The 22,417-nt window shown below is 33.9% G+C and overlaps 1 protein-coding gene across 1 annotated transcript; it reads left to right on the top strand.

Annotated features, from left to right (window-relative positions):
• Positions 1 to 34: 34 nt before the first annotated feature.
• Positions 35 to 20,226, top strand: LOC128231271 (uncharacterized). Its single transcript, XM_052943873.1, has 28 exons — positions 35 to 204; positions 1,178 to 1,297; positions 2,504 to 2,601; positions 3,821 to 3,916; positions 4,329 to 4,436; positions 6,432 to 6,573; positions 6,996 to 7,147; positions 7,613 to 7,751; positions 7,964 to 8,078; positions 8,195 to 8,293; positions 8,538 to 8,743; positions 9,037 to 9,209; positions 9,719 to 9,860; positions 10,714 to 11,067; positions 11,292 to 11,415; positions 11,682 to 11,867; positions 12,528 to 12,564; positions 13,236 to 13,360; positions 13,731 to 13,896; positions 15,085 to 15,138; positions 15,304 to 15,488; positions 16,285 to 16,447; positions 16,744 to 16,863; positions 17,649 to 17,803; positions 18,259 to 18,384; positions 18,596 to 18,710; positions 18,905 to 18,995; positions 19,282 to 20,226. The coding sequence occupies exons 1-28, from the start codon at positions 125 to 127 to the stop codon at positions 19,412 to 19,414; spliced, it is 3,804 nt and encodes a 1,267-aa protein (XP_052799833.1). The 5' UTR covers positions 35 to 124; the 3' UTR covers positions 19,415 to 20,226.
• The last annotated feature ends 2,191 nt before the right edge of the window (positions 20,227 to 22,417 follow it).

Here is a 22,417-nt window from a genome sequence, read left to right on the forward strand (position 1 = left end):
CGCCCAAAGAGTGAGTCTAAGGCATTCATGGGAACATGTTTTGTTGGAGCAGAATATCACAAACTGTTGCAAATAATATCTAATTGTAATTGTAGATGTGAATAAATTTTAAAACAAACTCAGAATGATGCGGGGAATGTGTCTTGGACTTGTTGTGTTTACTGCTTTGGCTGTAACGTTTGTAACGTCACAAAACTGGTCTGGGTAGGTTTTAGTCTTAGATTTTGTTCACAAAAATAGCAGACTGTTAGTTCATATTACAGAAGCGTTTCTATTGACTTTGATTTTATTCAAATAACGATGTGATTCTTATATCTGCTCCACAAACGTTTACAGGGATGATTGCTTAAAATACTATTGATTACCAATTACTACCATAACATGGTGATGACACCAACGACGATGGCGATGTTGATGAACTATGAGGATAGTAATGAAGATGATGATGATAATAACGACGACGACGACGACGACGACGACGACGACGATTATTATTATTATTATTATTATTATTATTATTATTATTATTATTATTATTATTATTATTATGATAATTGTGTGTTTACAGCTATTGAATACACAGTTACAATCTTGTTGTCAGTAATTAATATTTTCCATAAATGTATTATTTATTAAGTAGTTAAAGGCTGATCACTCAAAAATAATGTTTGTGATTTAAGTGTATGTATTGATTTTAAATAAGAGTGTAATTTTAGCAAGCAAGTGATAGTACATGTATGTAAGTAATGTTTTATGTTATGGATGCGGTCCAAATCCGTGTGACACAGGAGCCTGTTTCAAAAAAGATTTTAATAGATTTGAGTCGTAAATCGAAATTATCTTAATGTTTGGTTGGCAATCGTTCGGCACTCTAACGTTAAACGTTAAGACATTACATTGACACAACGTATCAAACATCTCATATAATGTAAATATTTAGATGGAGTTCAGTTTTTAATACAAAGACGAGCCTAAAGAAAGGTAGATCTAACAACGCTTTTGTGTAAGTCACACAGGTTGATCTAAACACTGAAATGCTCAATAGAAAACACAAACTTAGCAAATGACATGTCTTAAACATGATATTTTCATTAAGGCTTAGTTGGAAGAATTTTTCATTACGAATCCATACATAAAACATCACATGAAGTTAAAACAACAAATTCATATTTTGCAGAAACTACCAGAGGCGATATGGAGTGACTCATTACTATTGGGTCCGGTATTGCCGATCAAGTTACTATTACCGTTACTGGTACCACTATTATTGGGGATATGGCTGGTATAGGCGATGGTGGTAAGTTTGTTCTTAAACCAATGGGCCGGGACACGCAGAAAAGGTCTTAACATTTTTTTTTCTGTGACATGAACAGTTGTCGTCATCGTCTAAGATACCTTTTAAATAAAAGAAAATATTGTTAGTGTTTTAAGAGGTCGTTTACAGCCATATTAAACCTTGAAAGTATATTTTCTTGTACTTTACCTTATCAAAATACATTATTTTGCTTGCTTCGACACAATGATATAAGAGTATAATCTATACTCAGCAACTAAAGTAGCATTCGTATTTTTATATTTCATTGTTTTATATCTCATTCTTTTATTTTAAAAACATATTTTTGCAAATATATGGACATGTCAGTCATTAAGACATTGTAACTCATTGTGCAATTAACATGAAGCTAAGTGCCATATAATTTATTTCTGTTCTGGTAGCGCTAAAGCATGAAACCTAGTTATGACAGTGCTAAAGACGTAGTTTTCATGAATTGATAATGGAATTAAAATTTTAGGAAATATTTTAGGGTTTGCTCTGTATTGTTTTATTTTTGAGACGATTAGTGCCAAGAGCGAGGCGATCATCTATCGTTAACCATAGAGCGGAGATTTGAGGTTGTATGGCGTACAGTTGCTGTTATTGTTTTATAGGGTATTTTAATGACATGGCATTTTAGGAAGCAATACAAAATTGTGTTAGATTTCTGATGAAACCTGTTAACATGCATGCCTGAGCCATTCGCAATTTGAATACTCAATTTGACGTCACACACATATCGAATAAAAACGACTTGCAATATTAACGAATAAATGGTATAACAAGCTTTTTATGTACGTTTTTACATTATCATGGACTCTTCATGAAACAAAATGAGGAGAAAGTTTGAAAATTCATTTCAGTATATTTTATATAATCAGGCACTATGTAGCCATTTATACAATTTTTTACAAAATCCGTGGTTGCTATGGGCGCATTGGTAAGCAGTTTTATAAATCATCGCGAAAATGATTCGACAATTATAGTCCTTTTAAAGTAGAAGTGTTTTATCATTGATAATTTCACTTATGTTAATGAAAGCCGAAACACGTGCGTCGCGGCTTAGAGTTATACTTTGCTGTTGGAGAAGCATTGGTGATACTTTTTTTTTCGTTGTGGTTAAAGGAACACGTATACGTTTATAACTGAATATTTTATATGTACTATCTTACTTATGTTCTTTACCAGGTGTCCCGCTTACAGCTATTACTACAGTCCTTCGTATGGTTATATATATTCGTGTAAACCAGGATGGACAACGAGTAGCTACCGAAACTGCGATACACGTGAGTGATGTACATATGTTACACTTGTTGATATGTTGGGTATTATTTATGGAATGACTTGCGGGACTGATGTCATTATCGAGGTTTGAACGCAGTTGGGTTTGTTAAAATGTGTGAAGTCAGAAGGTGTCAGTGTTCCTCTAATAAAGATTTCATTGTCTTTAAATTTCCATTGTTTGCTGACTTTGAATTTTATTCACATAATTGCTTTATCTTTGCTGTATTTGACACTAAATTAATGTATGAAAACGAAATAACTACATAGCTTTCAAAATTTACGTTAATTTCCATTACAGGTTCAAATTTCGATTTTCTAGATAAGAACAAAATCTAAAAAAGAACAACAATTAAATATAAGGCAATTGGGTGATAATATCCCCAGACGTAAACAACAGAACTTGGGATAAATCCCTGACACAATAATTCTGCCATATATCTATCTTTAAACATGTAATAATATTCATGTTTTAATCCCTATTTCGAGAATTAACCTCTTACCATAATTGAGTTTAACTGGATTAAGCCTAGTACCGCCCGATTGCAGATACCGCTAAACATACTTTGATAAGAATTACCTTTTACGTTTTTTCTTTATTTAGGATTGTTGGGATAAGAGTGGGGTTTGTGCACTTAAACTGATTTGAACCCCCAGTAAATTTACATTTTACTGACCGATCCAAGGCGGTACCTTAACAATCCTTGATAAACATACCTAGTTTTTTATATATATATATAGTATGTATGCACTGTGCTGTTTGTGGAGTTTTGTGCTGTTCTTCCATGTTTCTTATTTGTGATTTTTTTGTTTTTATGTTCTATGTCTTTGGCGTTTACCCAGTGCCATTAAACCTGGTTTATGTTTAAACTTATTGCTACTAAACTTATTTCTGTAGTTTTTTTGTATACATATTGATTTAAACTGTGTTTTGTTATTATCCGTATATGTGAAGCAGCTTTAGAAGACAATTAAAAGTAACATTTAAAAAAATACATATATATACATCACGTCTTCCCGGTTTCGGTAAAAAGTCCGCCCCGAAGGTATGTATCGAAGCCGGTAACGGACTAAATGACTATTTGTTTTATATTTATATTAAATGTTTTATCTGTATCAGATTAGGAGATTTTAATAAGCATGATACGTTTGAATGATGATATCGCAATTGGGAAAATATTATATGGCTGACATGCATATCGACACGTATCGTTCAAATTTTAGCTGTCTGTCGGCCGAGATGTCTGAATGGTGGAACATGTTCATCTCCAAATGTATGTAATTGCCCTAGTTCGTCAACTGGTGGAACATGTCAGACACGTTAGTATATATTTTTATTTGTTTTCAAATAAGATTTTAATATTGTATTTGGTATAAGATAAAAGCATATAGTCATATTTGAAATAAGATAACAGCATATAGTTATCTTTAAATAAGACAAAGGCATGCATTTGACTTTTATATCAAATAAGAGTATAGAATTGTTATTGATGTTACAATCTTCATACACTGAGTGAAGGAATGTTGTAGTTATTTAGGCAATTGGTTGTCGATTGATGCAGTGTGTTATGCATCATTTCATAAAAAAGCTTTCAATTAAACAAATACTTAAGTGGCTAAGTATTGCTTTGTATAAAAAATATCCATGAAGCATTTACAATGGTAATGTTATCATTATAGCGTATATGAGGCTGTTGAATATATATATTATTACATAGAACTATACTTGCAGTCACCTGTTCCTATCGACGCCCCTGCTATCCTGGGGACTGTGAAGCGAATTCATGCAAGTGTGAACCCGCGTTTTATTCCACGAACCCATCAGACGGATGCATTAACAGTAAGGCTAACTCCTTCAAGAAATAAGTAAACCGATTCATGAAGCATTCGTGAATATTTGAATAATAAATCGAATAAATAAATGACTTTCGTAATCTCCAGTCATGTGACGTATGCTTCTTATAAGAATACTTTGGTAAATTATTTAAGAAAACAATGACCCATTTTTATTCTTCCAAAAAGTTAGCCCCTGAAATTCCCCACTTTTAGAAAAAAACTCAAACAAAAACATTATTTTTTTTTTACATATCCGGAACAAATTAAAAAAAAATCAATAATTCTGCGTTGCTTTGTTCTGAACGAAGCAAAGATAGATCGACCAATTATTGCTTAGAGAGGTGTAGCTTATTTTCAAAAGTCCAAACTACGTCAAGTCTCGGTGTGAGATTGACCTACCTCAATTACACTTTCGAAAAACCAAACAAGTTTAGGAACTAGCACTTATTTTGTAATGGCTGCCTGTTTGTTCAACAATGAAAACTTCGGGCCGAGTATAATGCAGATGGCCGGAGGGGCCGATTAACTAATATCTCAAACATCGTGACTGTCTGTTGTTGACAAAAATAAAGCCGCATCCACATAGGATTGAATAAATAGAAAAACAAAAATAAAAGAGAGAATATAACTATGATCGATTCTCATAATGTCTGATAAATTCCTGCGGTCCAAAAGATGCTTTAATAAAAAATAATGTGTGATAAATACCAACGAAATTCCACAGACTTATACTATATGCTAATGAGGCAGATAAATGGGCGGAGAATAGCATCAATGTTGTTTAGTTAAAAATCGCAGATAGGTAGGTACTTGCTTATGATGTTGTAAAATGCACTTTATGTGTATGTCGAAATAAAAAGTGCCAAATCATTAGGAGCGTTTAAACTAAGATACTAAAAGCTGGAACACTACAGTAAATGGTGATATTTGCTCAAAATTAGCTTTTTGAGGACTACAATGTTCATGTTTTGTTGTCGCATCATTGGCTGATTAAAATTAGCACTTGATATAAGTATTGTCTGGTCAAGAAGTCAATTAATCGACAAGATGTATTGTAGTTATCGTGGTCTAGTGGTTCAGGTCACATATTGTCTGGGGGAGGATCTTGACTGTATCGGAATGGGTCCGCACCCCACTTAAACCAAAATATTGTTTGTACTATAATTGTATTGTTTTCTTTTCAATTCTGATATCATAGAATAAGATAGTAATAAAAAGAGTGTTTTCAGATGCATTAGCGGAACAACCTCTAAGACCATTTTTTTAGTTCAAGACTGCAAATCATTAAGTATTCAGAAAGTCACGTGAAATGCAAATTTCGTTATGACGTTGGGCGCACTTAATGTTGATTACACTTAGATTATACTTTAAGTTTTGTTGCATTTGTAATGGCATTTTATATCATTCTGGGCTTAAAAAATATCAAAAATGTTAAGAGAACCTATTTGGATATACATACAAAAAATAAGTTTACATCACTAAAACATGATGTGACTAATATAATAGGTCATTGGTATTATAAACAATTAATCATATATTTACGATAAATCCGTTTTCCCGTTTTGAATAAATATTTCCGCTGAACCCAAAACTCAATCAAAAATAAAATTTAAATAATTTATATTAACCGTTGTTGATCCTAGAATCATTTTTGGCACCCAAGAGTCTAAACAATATAACTTCATTGCCTTTTAATATTATCACAAGTCAGACTAATGCCATTGTGAAAACGTGATGTTTGCTTAACTATTATTTTGTCAAAGTAATAACGCAGGCACATGTTTATCAAGAACACACCGTTACTCTGTCATTAATGTTAGTAAGTAAGAATTTTGTGTAAAAGCTAAACAGGTTTCTTCCTCAGCAATGTAAAACACTTGATATTAAAATAAAGCAATATGCACAAGTTATGTTCATACTGCTTTTCTCATACACTACTCATGACCTTGTTTACAAATTGATTACCGTTCATTTTTTTAAAATATGTTACCTGTTTAAGTTAACAGCACTGCGGAGGAGTTTCGTCCAGAAATCGTCAAGAGCAACGTTACACTGGCCCACATACGGCGCTCTGATAATGAAACACAGTATATGTTCACTGTGGTCGGGAAGGATAAAAATAACTTCACACTTATTTGGAGGTACGTTTTATAGTGTCGATATTATTGATATCAAAGAATAAGTATTGCATTAATTTAAAAAAATCCGATTATAATGAAGCACTATAATACAAGCATACGTTTATTGTTGCGACATGGCATTCAATTATAACCATCTATAATGTATATTAAAGTTAAGAGTACATGGAAAGTACGGCTATTAAAAGCTTCCTTGAAATCATAGAGACGCGAAGATCAAAGTCTTAAGGACTAAATGTTATCTTTAATCCTTTTTAGTATATTAATTACATTATATACTTGAATAAAACATTTTGAAGGTTAATGTTAGCGGTTGTTGGTTTTTCGATTCAGGTGATTTTTGGTGTTTGAAATACGACCCCGTTATCCGTTTACTTAATTTGGTAGATTTATAAGTGTATTTAGAAACATATTTATTTTTGTAGCAATCAAAAGCGTTTCAACAACCTGAGGTTCGAGTTCGATACGCTGATTGACATTCCTGAAATCCCAGAAAGGCCTAATTATATCCATGACGCTAAAATGGGAATCGTTGCGAGCAGTATAGAGGCATCTGTAAGCAAAATACCACGTGATGGTAAGTTTATCTGTTAACTGTTGTTCATTTACTGGAGCCAGCGTATGTTTAGCATGTAGTCAGCACTCACTTCCAATAACAGTACAAACTTGCTTATCAAACATCACTTTTGTTTGCTAGGGTACAAACATTATTTTGTCTTCCAACATACGAAATGAAAATACAACATCTTGTTATTGCCTAAAACTAAATTTCTTATTCTTAGCGAATTCATATCAATACAACTTCACCATAAGAAATGATAAACTGTTAAGGTAATCTTTAATCTGAACACTTTCATAAGATTAAATCTTGGAAAGATATTATCAAGCTAAAAAACGCTATGAAGTGTGAAAACAGTAGGTTTTGTCTCGATTTGATTGGTATTAATTTACAGAAAAACAAGTGCAACATTGCTAAATCATATATTCGTATGTTTTTATCACATGATAGTTATACATGATAATTTTGCTTCTGTTATGCTAGGAGGCAGCAATAGATACATTGCTTCTAACAATACCTACAACTGTGAGACAGGTATAAGCGAAGATAATCCTGCACTAGAGAAGGACACTTGTGAATTCAACGAAGAAAACTTTGCGACCTTGATTGAACATGGAGATATGTAAGTCGTAGCCAATAAAGATAATGAACGACTGGTTTTACAGTTTTATAATGTTTTATTGGTAAGTAATTGCAGTAATAGGCTTTATCCAACACATGTTCTTTTTTAAGTATTGTTTTAAATCATTTCAAAGCAGCACAATTGTCAATTACCAGATAGAAAAATGCCAGTAGATGTTTATCTGCCTCATTAGCATATTGTTATATTTGCAGTCTTCTTCTAAAATTCCGATCGCGTAGCGGTGGGTTTCAAAAGCTAATCAACATAGATAACCAGGGGAAACCGTTTGCAACTAAACATTACAATGGTCTTCAAGGCGAGGAAAATGTAAGTGTCTAGGTATATTGAACAACCAGTGTCCATAATGTGTCTTTGGACAAAGATTTGTATACATCAGATGTATATCATTGTCAATATCATACAATGGGTCTATTCTTTTACAGTTGGAGTTTCGATTCGACTTTGTTGTACCCGAGCACTGTTCTTTAGGTTCTGGGTCGTGTCTTTCAAAGCCACTTCACATAGACGATGAATTTACCAGAGTAAGTGCTTTGTACCTCTATTGCAGTGTATAAAAATGGATACAATACGACATCTTCGTTTAATCACTTAACAACTTTGTCTAACGGTGATCGTTTTTGCAAGATGATTCTGAAAAGTTACCAAGGCAGGAAATATGGTGTCCTGTATCCATTGCTGGCTGGATAATGTATCTTTGGATTGCATTTACTTCGTAAATAATCATATAACAACGTTATAATCCAATATATTTGATCCTTCTTTCAGAGTACTATACAAGCCCGATGGTCAGGTTGGACAGATGCGATGTCTGGTATGTGGCAGTATTATATTGAGGTTCTTAAACTGGCACCCAACAGAGACGAAAGACTTGAAGAGTCCACTCCTATTGACCCAGTTTTCAGTGAAACACTTAACCATACTGACGGAGAAATGTCTAGTTCATACACGCCCGACGAACCTGGGATGTACAGGTATTTTCTATCGATGCATAATATGCGGGATCATTTCAAGAATATTAGGACTTTAATTAATTGATTTTAAAATTAAAAATAACGGAGCATTACAATGAATTATTTAAGTTATTAACTAACGCGTTCTTAAAAGATAAAAAAGATTAAGTATGCGCTTCAAAGATATAAACGCACGACGAACATTTTCAGTATCCTTAATATGTTAACTTTGAATTATACACTAAAATCAAATCGAAATACACTAACTTTGTAGGCATAAGATCTAAACCTATGGAAGGAAATATCTGTTTCAGTGTGCTCTTGAAAGTGTCCGATATGGCCAACAATTCTCGAATCGCTCGACGCTTTGTTCTTTACGATGGTACATCCGTGATATCAGTGAGTAACGAGACGGACAAGAAGCTATACATTTCCAGTGCTGTGGAGGAGACTGGATACGCTTGGCAAACGCCTTCGACCAGCAAAGGTTGGTTTTCCCTATATGTATGACACACGCTCATAAAATAATGTCGTCTGTCCGGGATTGACCAAGGGACCTTTTTGCTTATTTATATGTTTGGTATTCTACATGGTGGATTTACCAAACCGGGTACGCATACATTCGAGCGAGTTCATTTGTACACGCATTTACTTCGTCACATTGATAAGAGACATTTAAAGTAAACGATTATATAAACAACATAGAGCTCATCCTATTTTTACACGATGTAAACTAGATGTTTAGTGTTGTCATGCGTTCAATAACAGTGTAGTAACGAAGTGAAGTGATTTTCCGGATTTCGAGGTTATTGAATGTATCTGAATGATATTTTAGAATTGATCAGTTAAATTAATCAGATACTGTTGTTTTCATGCTAGAATTTCAAGTGTGCTTTTCTATCCATAAATAAATGTTATGTACATTTTTCTCTTTTTAAGATGCTTTGAATGTTTTTATATTCGCGCTGGTAAAATATCTCAGCTATGTTTAAACAGAAAACAAGGTAACGGTGAACGTGAGATGGGATGGACACTTTGCGAACAAATTGCATGAAGACGGGAAATTTCTGGCTGAAATCGAGGAGTTCCCAATTCAGTTCAAGGACATAGAAGACGATGGAATATTAATGAGTTTGAAGTACGTATTGTATTTTAAATGTTTATTTCCGCCTTTTCATTGGCTTAAAGGTTGTCCCATAATTTTGGAACATTTGAATCAGGACGATGGTTAAGCGACGATATACATATGCCTTTAAGCTGTTTACATATTGAATAATTACCCGATGCCTATATAAATGAAAATTTCCGACTGTTTTACCAATAGTAATGAACATTACAATGTTTTAAACTGTTGAGCAGTAAACAGTATGAACTGTTACTCATGCGTGAGGCTTCGTAAAGGGTACGTCATGGGTTTGACCGATATTCTACAAATATACTGCATATGTTTAAACTGATGAATTTCGGGTATTGGTTATGTAATTTTAATTGGTTCACGGAGAATACCGAATAAATTTCAAGCGCTTAATCGTCTATATGATCAAGATTATTACCGGGGTAAAAAAGTATTTGTCCTTTTCGTGTTTGAACACACACATATTAATTTAGGTAATAAAACAGTTGTTGCATGGGCATTTGTGTAACAGTCAAATCGGCTTTGGAACAATAGTTAGAAGTCATCCCCTATACTTCGGGACAACAATTTTGACTGTTACACAAATGACCATGCATCAACTGCATACTTTGATATTGATATGAATAATGCTAGGGAAACGTCAGGGGCAAGGGCCATCAGCTTAAACCTTAGTATAAACATGTAGAGTTGCACAAACCCAAATAGCCGAAGCAAACGGATAATAAGAAGAACCCAAATCAACAAGCACATTAATAAAGAAAACGTTATAGTTAATACATTGAAACGTTAATCGAAAACAAATAACCGAACTGAATTTACTGAGAAAAAAAATGTAAATTCATTCGTTTTATTTTAGGTTTGTTGCCGCTTCTCTTGATGACAAAGAGGGTAAACGTACACGAGCCGCCATTCCCAACTTCCATGGAATCGTCAAATATGAGGTCGTATATGACCAATCTGCATCAGAGGAAGTACCAACACGAGGGTGGTCAGAAATTACTCTTCAAGAAAGTACATCTACATTGAGAACCCTTCAAGATGGCGACCGTTTGCGCGTATGGGTCAGAGCTACTGATGTTATGGGTAATACAAAAACGGATTCGACGTTCATGAAAATTGACGGATCTCCGCCAACAATTTCAAGTGGAAGTAGTTCAGATCATCGCGTTGAATTAAATGTTGATGATGGTGCATACAGACATGCATCTAGGTTTGTAATATTCTTTCGGTAGTATGGCTTCTTATTAATTATCTATAATTAGTGCGAGTTAGTTATACAGGTACTGATACGGGTATTAAAATAATATTTAAATAATCGTCAACACAACTTTTGACAATAATACAGATTCTGTTATAGTGATTTAGGAGTGTCAATCTAAACGAGACTGTTCAATTTTTTCTCGACTTCTTGAGAAAGTTATTTTTCGTTTTCAGAGCAACCTTTTTGGCGTCTGATCGAGAAAGTGGTGTTTACAAGATTGGAATAAAACTAACAGCTAAAATGCCTGGGAAGGATGACATGGTGACGTACCAAAATTTTACAGAAGCAAGAAGAGGGGTACTTAAATTTTGCTTATGATTTATGTATTTGTCTTTACGTTCTATTTCATTTGTGTATTTGCACTGATATAATCCGATTGTACACTATCTTAATATGGCCATCACATGTGAAAAACACCTTCTTTATATACTAACACCCCGTACCGTAATATAAACTCCACAAACAGACCAAACTCTTCGTTTAACCAAAAAAGAACGCTTCTTCTTACCTATAAGTTATTTTCGGTTTTTAATGTCGCTGATGCTTTCGGCTGTATTATTCAGAATGACAACTCAGATCCGCGGTGTATCGGGTTAGACCAGAATGGGATATGCCTCCTACCAACACAAATTGTGGACATAGACAATTGCTGGCTGACGGTCAGCAAGGCTGATCTTGAAACGGCTTCAGGCGAGCTAGAGATCACAGCTTACAATCAAGCAATGCTTACAGCAACCACTACATTTGACGTAAGATTCGTTCTGATGTAAAGATTTCCAATTTTAACATTTTCAGTCTAAAGTTGTGAGACAAGTGATGGAATATTATCATTATATCGCTATTTGATAAGGTGTTTCCCGGGATCGTGGTCTTGCGGTATATTGGGGAACTGGGGTATCCACATAGCTACGCCATGCAGCGCAAGAATCAACTCATTGCTTATGTTTAAAATTTCGGCTACATGGCTTGTTTCTGTAGATTTTCACATAAATACTAAGACAAGTGGGCTACGTTAGCAATATTAATACCTCAGCCATTTCATTCAATGTTAAGGTCGGTTAGAGAACCTTTCATACTTTTGGATATATAGACTTGAAAGTCGTGAAGACAACTCATCGTTATCTAAGTGTTTCACCTTTGACCAAAAATGTACATGTTTCTATCCCCAGCATCGTCACCTTCTTATGACCACCCAATAGACAGAAAGCAAAATGACACAAGCATAAACCATAAACATGTCTACTAATTGATGTCTTCATTATTGGACAATATTAAATTGGCATAGCCTCTTATCTATCATAGCCTTACACCACTTAAGTACTCCACTACCATTGTATTTTAGAAAATATTCAAAGAAGAGTACAACATGATATTGGTAAAAACTATGTCATGCAACTTTTTCTTTTCAGATGGGTCCATTGACAGAACTTCATGGTTTGGAAAAATGTAAGTAGAATAAATCTATGAAAGCAATTTTGCTTTGTTCCTTTAAATGTTCTGACTGAATGCTTTTTACTACATTCATGTCTCGTTAGAAACCGGACAACACTGTTTTCGTATTCGCTAGCCCTTTGTATTAGCTGAATATATTATATTAATTAATTGGAAAAGTGTTCGATAGTCTCACTAACGGTTCTCGGCAAATCTTCCATTCAATGACTTTTTTTCAATATCTGTTAACTTAATAGCTCTTTTCCGAACTTGATGTTTGATCATTGTTACAAGTGTTTAGTTCACATTTCACACAGACTTCATTTGTTCGAAATCTGACAATATTAAACGTTAAAAGGCCCCTTTAGTAGTTTCCCTCAAACCGAGCCTTTTTCATCATTTTTTTTATTATGTACTTTGTTAAACCGGATGAAACTTGAACGTCTTGTCTTAACTTTTCTTAACTAGGATAAGAGTGGGCAAGGTTACCGCCTCTCACCCAAGAGGTTGTGAGTTTGAGCCCTACAAGGGATACTTGACCTCTCAATATGGACACTAGTTCTTATTTCTTCACAGGATGCGGACTGTAATTCTATAAACATCTAATAGTTACAAGTTTCCTAATGAAAGCCAAATAGTTAAAGTACATAATTCCAGTACCGCGACAATCGTGTTTTTATCTACAGACAATGGCCCAACGAACATGAGGATTGAAAACAAGTCACCAACTGGCTTTAGACTAGCATGGGACCTGCCTGAATCGGAGTCCTGTTTTGGAGCTGCAGACATCATCATTATCCTTACAAACAGGGTAAGACAGAGCATACTGACCAGGTGTTAAGAAGTTAATACTTTTCATTAAATGCACACAGAATACAGAAGTACAGAAAATCATAATTATATGTGAACAACGATATGCAATATTTTATTTGTACTGACAGTGATGTCATATATAAACATTAGAAGAAAAACCCCTCTTAACTCAGACAACCTAACTAGTGTGTATGCTATTATATATGAATTTACTAATATTTAAAACTTGAAGGTTGTTATGTATGAGGTTGCAATTGACATTCGCTTTGCTGTTTAAAAATAAATTTTAAACCTTGATTTTTTTTCATAAAAAACATTAATTTCATATAAATTACATATTTAGCATTTTAGATTCTTATTTTTTACAGGATTCAAACGGTGAAATTGAACTTAAATCGTTTGCAACTCCTAGTACTGCTACCTACTTTGATTTTCTCGGACTGAACCCTGAGGTGAAATACAACTTAGGGCTTCAGATAAAAGCCGAAGGTGGAACGGCTCAGGCATTTGGGGAAGACTTGTCCGTTATTACTCGTAAGTACGCAATTGGCATATTGTTGCGAGTATTTTTATGTTTATATAAATGTATTTAATGACAATTGGGAATAATGCACAATTAGAAAAAGGCAGCATAACTCTCCTTCTTGTCACATATACCCCCATGAATAAACAAATACTTCATATAGCATTATCAGGAAAGAGAGTTAATCGTAAGTTGATGACAATATATAATGGAACCATTAACATAAACATAACTCTGAGATCATATTTATACGTTCCTTTAATGTTACTTTGATAATGTGGCAATGTTTACTTAATTGCAATTCAAAACACAACTTTTCAATCACAATTATAATTTAAATCAGACATTTGTCTTGATAATCACATCTCTTGATCAGCCTTTTCAAGTGGGAAGTAAATACGTAATAAAGACGTTTTGTTTAATGTTAATATGAACTTTATAAGTTTTATCACATGGTTAGTCAAAGACCGAAAATAAATTATGTTAATGTTATAATAAAAACTGAAATACCTCAAAGCAAATACTTATAGTCTGAGAACTTCAGTTTACTGTATATGTTATAGTTCTATGGTTATCCCGGTTAGCTTATCACCTGTCTTCAAATTGTTCCAATCAAGTATAAGCCATTATTCAAGGGCCTTATTACACCTTGTGATTGATAAAGTAATCTTTCTCCACGACTTAGGAAGTAGTGTTATAAAAATACATTTAAAACTTGGTTGTAAATTTTATATTCAACATAGAAATGTTTAAGCATATATATATATACATATGTTCTTGATGCATCATGTAAATATGATATATGTTGAAAATAAGATTTTATTTTTATATATTCAATTATAATTTATATTTCATAATTAAATTCGATTATTTGATATATATATATATATATATATATATATATATATATATATATATATATATATATATATACATATCTACAATTTTTGTTTCGTTTAAAACAGATGATATCACGATAGTTTAAGACAACCTAAGTGTATGTTATCGCTCTATACGATATTTTTTCTTATGAACATTTATGTCATAATTTAAGATATTGGATTTCGTTCATGCATATTCTTTTTTATTGTTACTATTTACGTACAACACAAATGAAGTAAAACCCCTGTTCCATTTAGTACAACAAAGTTGCCTTGTGCTTTTATGAAAAACACATAATTTTGACGGGCTTTTTTCAGCGAAACAAGAATCAACAGGAGTTTCGACTGGCGCTGTTGCCGGAATCGTTATTGGTATGTATGAAACAATAACGTAATCTCGTAGCGTGAAACACCAGGATTAAATGCATTTGGAAAGTTTATACCCGAGCTATTATATTCGTAATGTCTTCTGTAAATCATACTTTGAATACTGTATTTTTAGCAATACAAACATATTTAGATATATATTCGTTAAAGGTATACTGTTGATGTGCGCTTTGGCTGTTGCCGTCCTCTTCGTCCTCACGCGCCGTGGAATCATTAACATTCAACCGCAACAAAGAATGGGCGAGATACGTCGAGCCGTCACGAAGCGTGTGCGTCAGTCGAGAATGTTTGCGACTGATACTCCAAGTCAATCACATGAGAACAAGAGCTATGATGTAAGATAATTTAGTTATCGGATACAAGATTTTTTTCTGACATATCAGGTGTGTCTGAACAGAAAAGAGTTTGTCAGTACTTGGCTTATCTACATCGGACAGACACATTAACGTGTGAATACGTATTATGCGGTCTAGTAAAGGCTTGCAGTCAGTAGCTTTGTTAGCGGCTATATGTGATCTATCGATGTATGTTTCCCTTGTTAAGTTTATGATAGACCTTAGCTCTTTTCCTTTAAACAGGTTCTTTCTTATACTTTTGATTTCGGGGATTATCCTTGTCGTTTCTTTAATTTTATTTTATGATCTTATTTATTGTGTTTGATATCATCTTTATATGTTTCATGCCGATATAGTGTGTGAAATATAATGTAGTCAGGCAAAAGTTGTGATGAGAGATTAGTAGATGCATCATACATGGGAACGAACATGTTCTATCCGGGCGCTCTTGTTTTCAAAATTCATATCTGAGATGCTTATGTCAAATAATTAACATCTCAACAATGAATTTTCCTTCAAGAGCGCACGGATAGAACATTTTTGTTATATACAAGCACATTCCTTAACTTAGAAGGTCTGTACTTTTTCAGAATCGCCAGAGTGAGTTGTACTATTAGTAGTCAATATATATTTTTTCTCCGATGTATGTTATTTCACGTGAAGTTGTTTGCATAACCCCGTGTATGCCATAATCGTGATAATGCTTGATCCAATATCTATGCTTAAGTTTATTAGATACATAACGAGAAAAAATATGAATACTGCAATAACTCAAATTTATATACATCCTTTTCAGGAGGAGTTGTACTTATACGGGGGAATGGACTTCAATACATCCAGCAAAGGCTACATAAGTAGGGACCATATTACATTTGACGTGCTCTTGAAGAGTGGGCATTTTGCAAACATATACCGAGCACGTTATAATGGACAAAACGTTGTGGCTAAAACTCTGAAAGGTACATGTCTTCATGTTCGATGTTCGCGTGTTTTGTTTTTAAGTTAACCGCTGTTTTTAAAGTATAAGTGTATATAGTTGGCAAAAACAAGGGACTTATTAACTTTTTTGAAGCTTCGCACATCTTGCAAAAGACTCAAGATAGTATGGCCAGTCAAATAGTTAAAAGCTGTGTTCGCTGCCAGTTGATACATATACATTTTTATTCAAGTATCTACAGTACATTTTTTCTTTTATATATGTTTTAAGTTAAACCGATGTTATAAAATCTTTAACATAAATTCGATGAAATTTCAGAAAACTTTAAGACGGATGACGAACTATTAATGAAGGCGAAAATAAATTTCTTTTCCGACAGAGTTGGCGATCACCCGAACATCATCAAGTTTATTGGAGCGGTCGTGGATGATGTAACAAGTAGGGCAATTTAAATCTAAACACTCTCTTTTAACATTGATGAGTAGCGCATATATAGTACAACCGGCATATGTTTGTTTGGGAAATTAACCTTGGCGTATCGATAATTGATAGCTAGACCCGTGTATGTTTTAGTTGACGTCGTCATCCACAAGCATTATAAAGTGTCGGTGCGTCTTACTGAAATTCGTTAACCTTTGATACCATTCGCTAGGGAATGGTGTTGTTTCCCGTGTATCGTCGCTTTATATCATGTACGTTTAAGAATCAAGATTTCTCTCGGGCCTTCTTGAATCTGTTTCTTTATTTTTGCTTATATTTACTATTGAATCCCATTAAAACATTTTACATCGCTTTTGCGCTACGGCAAGGGCAAGCCATGATGGGTGCAGAAAAAACAAAGAAACAAAGTAGATTGGCCACCTTGTCGACGAGCGTTCATGATATAAACATATAACTATTTAAAACAAATATGTAGGATTGAAAAGATACACAAGATTAATTTGACACTCGCCCTGTATCCATGTTCGTTTGCTTGCCTTACTTGCGTTTGTAAGATGGTCCCAATATAAATTATTGAAATTCTCGTCGGAATAGTTATTGCTGTTGAACAGTGACGAAACTTTGAAGTATATTGCACAAGTAATGGCTTCATATAATGACTTTACTGAATGGCATATTTTTGAAATGTGTGTCAATCTATAACTTTTAAATTAGTTCCCTTAATCATAATGGTTTAGTGTCGTGAATTTAATTACTGTTTGCTTTTTTTTAAAAAAACCCAGTGGGTCCAATGATCATCTATGAGTTTTGTGAGAACGGAACTCTGAGAGACTACCTTGAGAAAAACAAATCTAACATGACCGTTGAGATGCAAGAAAATCTCTTTCGCTTTGGACTTGACATCGCTAAAGGCATGGACTACCTAACCACTAAAGGGGTAAGCATGCGTTAGTACTAAACAACAACAAAAACAACAACAACAACAATAACAACTGGAATGACTACAAAAATAAATACTATATTAAGCATTGAACCACTAGAATGTAATCGATAGGGTTAGTGGTTGTATTTTTCTTTTAGTCTTTTAGTCTTTTAGTACTTTCGTTTTTTAGGACATTGGCAATCTATAGCTTTTCTGTTTTTCTTCACTTAACCGATGCAGTTTTACCTCAAATAAATTTTAATTATTAATAAAGAAGTGTATTTATATAGTTTCTTATTCAAACAATTTAATGACAACGAACCAACTCCATGCCATTGAATCATACACAGTGTTGGTTGTGGCCTTCAATGAACCCTTACTATTGCTTTTACTTTGCTGCTTTTAATCTATCACTATTTCAGAATCCGTATTCATGAAATGTTTATTAAAGCTACAATTGGTATCTTCAGGTGACACATCGACGTCTTGCTGCTCGTAACATCCTCCTGAATTACCTCAATGAAGTAAAAATCGCAGGATTTGGACCCCAAACGGCTGGCGAGGAGGACGGAGGAGACGCGGAAACAGGAAAGAAGGTAGGATTGTTTATTTCGACCTACTTATTAAAGTTTATATGTGTAAAAGCGTTTATAAACTTAAAAAATGTATGTTGGTTACTTCTATAATCAGTGACAGTTGCACTTGTTTGGCAGCTGATTTTAAATGACCCCTCTATCGGAATTTAATCGTGTCATTATTAATTCTGCACACTTTGAGTTTCTAAAATATACTCCTATATTTACAAAGGAACGTATCCCAATCAAATGGATGGCACCTGAGTGTATGGAATCAACAAAGAAGGCAAACGAGAAAAGTGATGTCTGGTCGTATGCTGTTGTTCTCTGGGAAATCTTCTCTCTTGGTAATTGCTCAGATTCAAGTACAATAACATTATAATGGGAGAGTCGAAATGTTGCTTAAACAAGTTTAGTTTGATAAAAAAATAAACACTGCAGTGTATTGTTTATGTTTATATGCACATAATAGATATTATAACCTCATTGACAATGATTGGTAAGTCCCTTATCATTAATATGCAACTTTTATATTTTCTAGGAGAAACTCCGTACACGGGTAAAAGTCGCAATCTTCCCCAACGACTGAAGAGGGGCGAGCGTCTCGAGAAGCCAGAGATTTGCGATGAAACGTGAGTTTTAGATTCTAAATTGCGATGTTATACTCGTTAAATTTCCGCCTCGATAAAAGTACAATGAAAAAAATCAATGATTATTGAATCTTGGATTTAATTTGTTATTTTTGGTCGAAACACATATATCATAATAATGCCTGAATAACACATTCGTTTGTGAAATACGAGAGCGCTTTACGTTAATTATACACATCAACAAATGTATGAAAACGTTTTAATTTCTTTAAATACATGTTGAAAACAACAACATAAAAACCAGTTACTTTACGGATTTTTTTTCCAGATGGTATAAGGTGATGCAGCATTGTTGGGAGTACGACCCCAAGAAACGACCCCGCTTTGCGGAAGTCCGCGAGCAACTTGACACACTCTTCGTCAATTCTCCAGGAGACGACTTCTATTACTATAAACGCTAATTTCTTCTGAAAAACTGTATATTATTTGTGTGAAATGTTGAAGAATTATGAAATATCTACATACACCCCCAATGTCTTCGGAAACACCATCTACTTGTATAAGCACTCTCCCAAGACACAATGCACCTTGAACAAAAATGTTGAAGTAGTTTTGAAATATTTCACATACGTATTATGTAATCCTAGTCGCTTCTCCATGAGGCGGCTTCTACTATTAAAAACACTTACCTAAAAATATATATTTATGTTGCTTTCAAAGACGTTGAAGTTTTCGAAAATTTTGATGTATTATCTTATCTTTATTTATATTGGTTTGAACGTTTGAGTTATTACTTGGTAACGGACGCTTGCGTTGTCTCGATGGAGATGGAGAATATGATGATGGTGAATCACGATTATTTCTTAATTAAGTAATATATAAAATCATTGAACACCCTGTTGTATAGGGGGTGGGGGATTTTCCGCTACATTTGAAGTTGAAAATGTCGATGTAAGTAATATCTCAGTTGCTTGTGCTGTTGAGTACTTGAAATCATCCTATCAAAATTCAAATGCACAATTTATTCGAACGAGATATATCACGTTCGCGATTTTAAAGGAATCATTTCATTATATTCTTGATCTCCAGTGTCCGTTCTGTTTTTATTCTACCTGTGTTTTGCACAATAATATATGTAATCGATTTTATACCTTTTCAAAATACTTTCATAGTATTGATGTTTGCCTTTAATGTAAATGTGTTTTTTTTTTTTTTAAACTTGCTGTTTTTACTGAATATCCATTATGCTGTCTTTGATAAAATATTTATTCTCTTTTATTTTGTCATTCAAATGAGGCTTATATATCAGCCGTTGGATGACTTTAGTATGTGTATTATCGTACAAAACGTTCGTCTTCGGTCTGTGCGTCAACGGTAGAAAACGTGTATTTGAAATCAATCGATGTGGCGTTAACGTTTGTTTTCTCCTATGTGTATCTGGTTCTAGTTTTGACCTGACATACGGATCACACGATTTCGACTGTTGACCTCATGCTTAGAAGAGAGTTACTTTATCACTAACAAAACTTTCAATAAGTTATTTCATCTGTGACGATCAAATGTCAAATATATAGCCACAATGGTCCATTTAAAATCGCCACCCAAAGCCAAACGCTTTTTCAATTTGAAGATGGAGCCAGAATTCTTAAACTTTAGATATTGACATTTAAAGACTACACACTGAAGCTTCATCAGAAAATTGACGTACGTTGGTGGATGTTATTTATTATGAATATACTAGTTGAAACAACCACTAATAACAAGCAAAGACATAACAATGAAAGACAAAAACAAACCATGATGTGGTGTATTTACAAATATAGTTTCACCAATGGTATATTTTGGCACTACACTCAAAATATGAAATTAGCCGAATGTTCATCGGTTGTTTCCCTGTTGGTCAGTACATAATTAATATACGTGTTTGGATACAGTTCTAAAAACCTGGCCAGTATGCTATGTCTTACCCTGTGTGTAATGATAATGACGATATATGCTGCTCCATAACAGGACTCCGATGCAGGCAGTTCCTATGCAAGTCTGAAACTAGTTGCAGACACGTTTTCAATTCTTACGTTCGTTGGGCCATTGTAAGAAGATTAAAAATAGTGTCGTTTTACTTGGGCCTTGTACTATAATTACTGGGTTTTAATTAATATTTATATAAGCGTATATAATCGAGTCCTTATTCTGTGTAGAAAGTAGCTTGGTATATATATATCTACATTTTTTTTCACACCATATCCGCCTGCTTTTTGACTTTAACAATAAGATATGTGGTAACTATTCAGACATTTTCGAAATACAATCTCCGCCTGCTGTTCGTAATACTCTATGTCTTTAAGTTAATTATGTCCTCTTGATTAGTTGATAGTTGAGATATCGCTTCATAGCATCAAACAACGAGAACTTTCATCAGAGACTTTCCTTGAGTTCTCCGCGTATCCTCCCATGCATATTTTGTTTGCTTCGCTTTCATTAAGGTCGATATCTTCCCCTTTTATCATACGCACTTCCTCCTCGTAATTTGACTGAAACTTTTGAAAAACTGCATCGCCCTTCTCGTCAAGGATAGAAAACTTAAAACTTATCGGAGGCTTCATACATTTTGTGTTGATTTATCAGACTCTATTTCACCATTAGGTCCAAATATATATTATTGGTCAGTAACGTCAGACATTGAGTCGTCATCCGAATCTTCTTTTGAATGCGAAAGCTGTCTATGTCGCAACATATACTCGCGTTTTCTGGAAGGTTTCAAACAAATATTACATTTATATATTGAATACAAATTCCATAGCGCTTATGAAGAGGGTTAAGTGAGGCATTACGCCTAACATCTGCTTGATGGGAATGATGTTTACGGACGTTTCTGAACATTTCTTGACTTTGTGTCTACCTAGATGGCATTACCGAATACATCCATCCTTCAAACCCTGCCCTTTTGTTTTTTTGATGGCTTCTATTCTTTGTAATTCCAAGTCGATCAAAGTAACGTTAGGTTTCGACTGAAGATGAAGCAAGCTCTTAGTGAAAGCTGTTGTCTGTTAAGCTGAGATAAATAACCCTACCATCATTTCGGTGAGGCTGATTATTTGTTGACTGTCATTGCTTTTACATTTCTTCCTCATCTTATTTCCCAATTTATAGCAAAGATCTGTTTTCTCCATTCAGGTACAATTAATAACTTTACACCCAGACACACACGGAGGTTTAAAATCTCAAAACACTTTTATTTTATAGTAGCATTATTTAACAGGCTGATTTGTACCAAGTGTATTTTTCAGATGAAATAAAAACGTTTTACAATCCTTAAGGCTTCACTGCATATAGGCGCGTGTAAACAATCGTTAATGAAGCAACATATTCCTCCAGGAAAAAGGTAGATAAATTTAAAACACGAATCTAGAAAAAAATTGCAACTCTTCAGAAATCCTTCAAACGCTTCACAACGCTTAAGGTTA

This window comes from Mya arenaria, chromosome 1 (assembly GCF_026914265.1).
Source record: "Mya arenaria isolate MELC-2E11 chromosome 1, ASM2691426v1".
Taxonomy (NCBI): Eukaryota; Metazoa; Mollusca; class Bivalvia; order Myida; family Myidae; genus Mya; species Mya arenaria.